The 6,971-nt window shown below is 48.4% G+C and overlaps 1 protein-coding gene across 1 annotated transcript in view; it reads left to right on the top strand.

Annotated features, from left to right (window-relative positions):
- The first annotated feature begins 1,602 nt into the window (after positions 1-1,602).
- LOC116362900 (protrudin-like) overlaps positions 1,603-6,971 on the top strand; it is a 16,872-nt gene continuing 11,503 nt past the window's right edge. Inside the window, exons 1-7 of the mRNA XM_031816917.1 lie at positions 1,603-1,940; positions 2,975-3,239; positions 4,094-4,164; positions 4,306-4,492; positions 4,647-4,742; positions 5,354-5,466; positions 6,189-6,343. Of these exons, the coding sequence (XP_031672777.1) occupies positions 2,980-3,239; positions 4,094-4,164; positions 4,306-4,492; positions 4,647-4,742; positions 5,354-5,466; positions 6,189-6,343 (882 nt within the window). The 5' untranslated portion in view covers positions 1,603-1,940; positions 2,975-2,979. The remainder of the gene's footprint in view (positions 1,941-2,974; positions 3,240-4,093; positions 4,165-4,305; positions 4,493-4,646; positions 4,743-5,353; positions 5,467-6,188; positions 6,344-6,971) is intronic.

Below are 6,971 nucleotides of genomic sequence, written 5' to 3'. Positions count from 1 at the left end.
TAACAACAAGTGTCTGTGCATCAGTCACCCCTTCCTAGCAAGGTGGAACTAAGTAACAACAAGTGTCTGTGCATCAGTCACCCCCTCCTAGCAAGGTGGAACTAAGTAACAACAAGTGTATGTGCATCAGTCACCCACTCCTAGCAAGGTGGAACTAAGTAACAACAAGTGTCTGTGCATTAGTCACCCCCTCCTAGCAAGGTGGAACTAAGTAACAACAAGTGTCTGTGCATCAGTCACCCCCTCCTAGCAAGGTGGAACTAAGTAACAACAAGTGTCTGTGCATCAGTCACCCCCTCCTAGCAAGGTGGAACTAAGTAACAACAAGTGTCTGTGCATCAGTCACCCCCTCCTAGCAAGGTGGAACTAAGTAACAACAAGTGTCTGTGCATCAGTCACCCCCCCCTAGCAAGGTGGAACTAAGTAACAACAAGTGTCTGTGCATCAGTCACCCCCTCCTAGCAAGGTGGAACTAAGTAACAACAAGTGTATGTGCATCAGTCACCCACTCCTAGCAAGGTGGAACTAAGTAACAACAAGTGTCTGTGCATCAGTCACCCCCTCCTAGCAAGGTGGAACTAAGTAACAACAAGTGTCTGTGCATCAGTCACCCCTTCCTAGCAAGGTGGAACTAAGTAACAACAAGTGTCTGTGCATCAGTCACCCCCTCCTAGCAAGGTGGAACTAAGTAACAACAAATGTCCTTTTAAATTCTTAGTACTGAACAAAACAACAAGTTCCTTGTATTTGGGGCCAAAAGTCTGGCACAGGATGTGTGGGGTTAGTGTCTGGAACAGGATGTGTGGGGTTAGTGTCTGGAACAGGATGTGTGGGGTTAGTGTCTGGATCAGGATGTGTGGGGTTAGTGTCTGGAACAGGATGTGTGGGGTTAGTGTTTGGAACAGGATGTGTGGGGTTAGTGCTTGGAACAGGATGTGTGGGGTTAGTGTCTGGAAGAGGATGTGTGGGGTTAGTGTCAGGAACAGGATGTGTGGGGTTAGTGTCTGGAACAGGATGTGTGGGGTTAGTGTCTGGAACACGATGTGTGGGATTAGTGTCTGGAACAGGACGTGTGGGGTTAGTGTCTGGATCAGGATGTGTGGGGTTAGTGTCTGGAACAGGATGTGTGGGGTTAGTGTTGGGAACAGGATGTGTGGGGTTAGTGTCTGGAACAGGATGTGTGGGGTTAGTGTCTGGAACAGGATGTGTGGGGTTAGTGTCTGGAACAGGATGTGTGGGGTTAGTGTCTGGAAGTCATCGCTGAGGTCGCACCTATCCTGACCTATCCTGAGAGTATATAACCCAGAGGCTCACTCCACTCAGTGAGCACTCACTGCATTCATGTGTGTTTGGTGTGACATGCTCCCTTACTAATAAATTGTGAATAAAGGCATATCGTGGTTGGTGATTGACCTTCTCTCTCCTCGTTATTGATTAGAATTTCCACAACACTCTTCACTCTTTTTGTCAATACTATTATATTTGTCATAACACCGTTTTGGGTGAGTATCTTAGTAAAATATTTCATTTAGAGAGAAATTTGTGATGTAGCTCATAATTTCCCCCACAAATGGACGTCAGATTGACGTGATTTGACAGCTACGATATTTTCTTTAATCTACTCTCTCCCTCATCGGTTCGCTCTGCGTTCTATTAGCCAGTCGGATTTGATTGCGGAAGCGATTACTTTTCTCTCGCAGTTGGCAGGAAGGCATTATTTGCTTAAAACAAATACTTTCCCAAACATGTATACAACACAAAACATCGTCAACTCAATAACATCGATTTGAATAGCGAAAACAATTGATTGACTTCATAACAAGAAGACTGTCTACACGGGCGTGTGTGACGCGTCTCTTCCTACATTCATCGTGTTGACGATCGAGAATCGCTTTCATATTCGCTAACTACGGGTTTTTTACACTTTGCCCGCTAGTCAGGTAATGTTGCATTTCTTGTCTTATTATTCATATATATTGATTGTTGCAAATATTACATGTTAATGTTACGTCAATCACTAGCTGGTTAGTTTTATGTTACAATTTCGCCAGGTGGCTACATGCGATTTGGATGACAGCTGTTGTTGTGTAACGTTAGAAAACACTAGCTATGTGTGACAACACTGTATTTTCATCAACATGTGATATAGAACCCATATTTAACAACGTAGTGTGGCCTGTTGCAGTCATATTGTTTCATGACCCACCCATTTCATGTCAGCCGAACACAAGTCTGAAGTCACGTTTCTCAGTAGCATTAGAAGATCAATGATTAAATCGTCATTAAATCAGGTCTGGTAGATTTACTTTGATCGTCCAGGCTCGTGATTGCCCCCTTCCTCTTTCCACTGATAGCTAGCTAGTGACATACCCAGGAAATGCTAGCTAGAGCAACAGACGGACATGACAATCTTAACATCTTATCGTGTCTCTCTGTGTTTCTCTTGTCTTTTTCATTTTATTTGACCTTTATTTAGACAGAGACAGGGAGGCTAGTTGAGAACACGTTCTCATTTACAACTGAGATCTGGCCAAGATAAAGCAAAGCTGTGTGACACAAACAACAACACAGGTTTACACATGGAAACATACAGTCAATAATACAGTAGAAAACAAAAGTCTATATACAGTGAGTGCAAATGAGGTAGGATAAGGGAGGTAAGGCAATAAGTAGGCCATGGTGGCGAAGTAATTACAATATAGCAATTAAACACTGGAATGGTAGATGTGCAGAAGATGAATGTGCAAGTAGAGATACTGGGGTGCAAAGGAGCAAGATAAATAATGTCTGTCTGTGTCTCTGTCTGTCTGTGTGTCTGTCTGTCTGTGTGTCTGTCTGTCTGTGTCTGTCTGTCTGTGTCTGTCTGTCTATGTCTGTCTGTGTCTCTGTCTGTCTGTCTCTGTCTGTCTGTCTGTGTCTCTCACTCCCTTTATCTACCCCCTCTGTTTATGTCCCCCTTTCTCCCCCCCTCTAGTCGGGATGAAGCCTGGAGTAGGGGCATGTCAGGACCCCTGTCAGGGTGGTCCGGGGGTGGGTGACAGGGGGGACGACACCCTGGTGTCTCTACCCCCTAAAGACACCCCTGGCTCACCCGCGGGGTCACCCTCAGAGTTGGGAAGCCCTGGCCCCCGCCAGGTCGCGACCTTTGACCTGCTCAAGATGGTGGTGTCTTACAAGAGGATGGCCCTGTTTCTGGAGCCGCTCACTGACACGTTGGAGCTGGCCCGCTACCTACTGGGGTGAGAGGATACATTTACACACTGATCCAAGATCGGTTTTTAGTTTCTCCAATGGTGATAACGGATAGGACTTGGGAGAGTAGACTGATTCACTCTACCTACTGGGCTAGTGAAGGGAGTAGGATGAGGTTTCCTATGGGCCTAGACACTGACCTGTCAGATTTGAGTTTCTTCACCCTAATGGTTCCAGGGAGGGTATGCTGATCCTAGATCTGGGCTGTGGAGCTGGCACTCTACCTACTGGGCTAATGAAGGGAGGGTAGACTGATCCTAGATCTGGGCTGTGGAGCTGGCACTCTACCTACTGGGCTAATGAAGGGAGGGTAGACTGATCCTAGATCTGGGCTGTGGAGCTGGCACTCTACCTACTGGGCTAATGTAGGGAGGGTAGACTGATCCTAGATCTGGGATGTGGAGCTGGCACTCTACCTACTGGGCTAATGTAGGGAGGGTAGACTGATCCTAGATCTGGGCTGTGGAGCTGGCACTCTACCTACTGGGCTAATGTAGGGAGGGTAGACTGATCCTAGATCTGGGATGTGGAGCTGGCACTCTACCTACTGGGCTAATGTAGGGAGGGTAGACTGATCCTAGATCTGGGCTGTGGAGCTGGCTTTTGCTCCAGCCCTGCTCTAATGAGCGTAGTTGTAGATACATGCCATCTTATTTGGTTTATTGTATAGTCATGAGTCAGTGTGTGATTTGTACAGCCTGCTACCTACTGGGGTGAGTCAGTGTTTACCATAGACACTGATCGGAGGTCAGTTTTTAGTTCCTCCACCCTAATGGTTGAGGATAGGACTTGAGGACGCTAAACTGATCCTAGGTCAGTATGACTGTGTGGTGTATTGCAGGTGGAGGATGCCTCTATGCTCACTACTGGTCTGTGTACTGCTCAACATCCTCTTCCTCACTCTGAGTGAAGGTGAGCTAATGCTGGGTAATACACACACACACACACACACACACACACACTGCAATATGAACTACTACCACATACAACTGAGTGTGTATAACAATGTGATATATATCAACTGTGACAGTCAGTTTCTCTCCTGCCCTCCAGTGGGGTGGTTCTCTGTTTGTGTTCTGGGGGTGTCTGCCCCGGCTGCCCTGGGTTACCTGCAGGACAGGTGTGGGGGCGGGGCGTCGGAGGCGGAGCAACAGAAGAGGCGGTGCCACGCGGTGCATCGTAAGGACCTGCAGAATGTTCAGCTCACCAGACAGGACGCCATGCTGGAAGTCAAGGACCTGTGAGTGAGTGAGTGAGTGTGTGTGAGTTTGGCCTTCCAGTTTATAAAACCAAGTTCATTTATTTACTATCCCTGTGTGTGTGTGCCTGTGTGCGTGCACGCATGTGCATGTCCGGGTGTCTCTCTGTGTGTGTGTGTGTGTCCGTGTCCACAGGTTAAAGCAGCTAGATGACCTGTTGTCTCATGCCTGCCTGTCTGCTGAGTCCATCTACAAGCTCCTGTACTGGGAGAGCCACTCTGAGTCCTCTAGGTCAGTAACACTGTGTGTGTGTCCTTGTTCTCCAGGACAGCAACACTGTGTGTGTGTCCTTGTTCTCCAGGACAGCAACACTGTGTGTGTGTCCTTGTTCTCCAGGACAGCAACACTGTGTGTGTGTCCTTGTTCTCCAGGACAGCAACACTGTGTGTGTGTCCTTGTTCTCCAGGACAGCAACACTGTGTGTGTGTCCTTGTTCTCCAGGACAGCAACTCAACCCCTCTACATTCACCATAGATATCATCACACATCTTATCTGTACTTACAGAGCTCCCGACAGACTGGGTAGGGTTTTTTGTGTCTGAGTCTCTCTCTGTCTCTCTCTCTGTCTCTCTCTCTCTCTCTGTCTCTCCCTCTCTCTCTCTTTCTGTCTCTGTCTCCCTCCTGTCTCTCTCTCTCTCTCCCTTCTCTCTGTCTCACCCTCCTCTCTCTCTCTTTCTGTCTCTGTCTGTCTCCTCTCTCTCTGTCTGTCTCCTCTCTCTCTCTCTGTCTGTCTCCTCTCTCTCTCTCTGTCTGTCTCCTCTCTCTCTCTCTCTGTCTGTCTCCTCTCTCTCTCTCTGTCTGTCTCCTCTCTCTCTCTCTCTCTCCCTCTCTCTGTCTCTCAGGTTCTACGGTGGCCTGTTAGCTGTATTGATGCTGCTGTATTCTGTCCCTGTGGGCTGGGTGCTGGCCTGTCTCTCTACTGCACTCTTCCTGTGGAACCGAGACTTCTGCAGGGGTCAGTACACACACATACAGTACCAGTCAGTAGTTTGGACACACCTTCTCATTCAACAGTTTTTCTTTATTTTGTAAAAATTTTCTACATTGTAGAATAATAGTGAAGACGTCAAAACTATGAAATAACACATATGGAATCATGTAGTAACCAAAAAAGTGATAAACAAATCTAAATATATTTTATATTTGAGATTCTTCAAAGTAGCCATCCTTTGCCTTGATGACAGCTTTGCAACACTCATGGCATTTTTGAAGAATCTCAAATATAAAATATATTTAGATTTCTTTATCACTTTTTTGGTTACTACATGATTCCATATGTGTTATTTCATAGTTTTGACGTCTTCACTATCATTCTACAATGTAGAAAATGTTTGTTTTTTTTAAATAAAGAAAAACCCTGGAATGAGAAGGTGTGTCCAAACTTTTGACTGGTACTGTACATAAAAATTAAAATAAATGTATTTAACCTTTATTTAACCAGGCAAGTCAGTTAAGAACAAATTCTTATTTACAATGACGGCCTAGGAACAGTGGGTTAACTGCCTGTTCAGGGGCAGAACGACAGATTTGTACCTTGTCAGCTCGGGGATTTGAACTCGCAACCTTTCAGTTACTAGTCCAACACTCAAACCACTAGGCTACCCTGACGCCCCGGCAGACTCAAGTGTTGGTTCTGTGTTCTAACAGCCTGGTTCCACTCCCCCTCTGTGTGTGTAGTTGTGTTGGACCTAAGGGAGGTGGTCCATTCTGGCCAGAACCCATCCTCAGAAGGAGAGATGGACGTCACAGAACCGGACCACAGCAGCCTGGACCGGACTCCCACTGCTACCAGCTTGGAGGTATGGACAGAGAGAGAAGTGGTGGGGGGAGAGAAACAGGGAGGGAGGGAGAGAGACGGGGAGGGAGGGAGAAGTGGTGGGGGGAGAGAAACAGGGAAGGAGGGAGAGAGAAGTGGTGGGGGGAGAGAAACAGGGAGGGAGGGAGAGAGGGAGACGGGGAGGGAGGGAGAGAGACGGGGTGGGGGGAGAGAAACAGGGAGGGAGGGAGGGTGGGAGGGAGACAGGGTGGGAGGGAGGGAGGGTGAAGGGGAGAGAGACTGCTACCAGCTTGGAGGTATGGACAGAGAGAGAAGTGGTGGGGGGAGAGAAACAGGGAGGGAGGGAGGGAGGGAGAGAGACGGGGAGGGAGGGAGGGAGACAGGGTGGGAGGGAGGGAGACAGGGAGAGAGACTGCTACCAGCTTGGAGGTATGGACAGAGAGAGAAGTGGTGGGGGGAGAGAAACAGGGAGGGAGACGGGGAGGGATGGAGGGAGACGGGGAGGGATGGGAGGGAGACGGGGTGGGAGGGAGAGAGACTGCTACCAGCTTGGAGGTATGGACAGAGAGAGAAGTGGTGGGGGGAGAGAAACGGGGAGGAGGGAGGGAGGGAGAGAGACGGGGAGGGAGGGAGGGAGAGAGACAGGGGAGGGAGGGAGGGGGGAGGGAGGGAGGGGGGGGGGG

The sequence above is a fragment of the Oncorhynchus kisutch genome, unplaced genomic scaffold, assembly GCF_002021735.2.
Source record: "Oncorhynchus kisutch isolate 150728-3 unplaced genomic scaffold, Okis_V2 scaffold898, whole genome shotgun sequence".
NCBI classification, from domain to species: Eukaryota; Metazoa; Chordata; class Actinopteri; order Salmoniformes; family Salmonidae; genus Oncorhynchus; species Oncorhynchus kisutch.
This window is presented reverse-complemented; position numbering and strand designations above follow the sequence as displayed.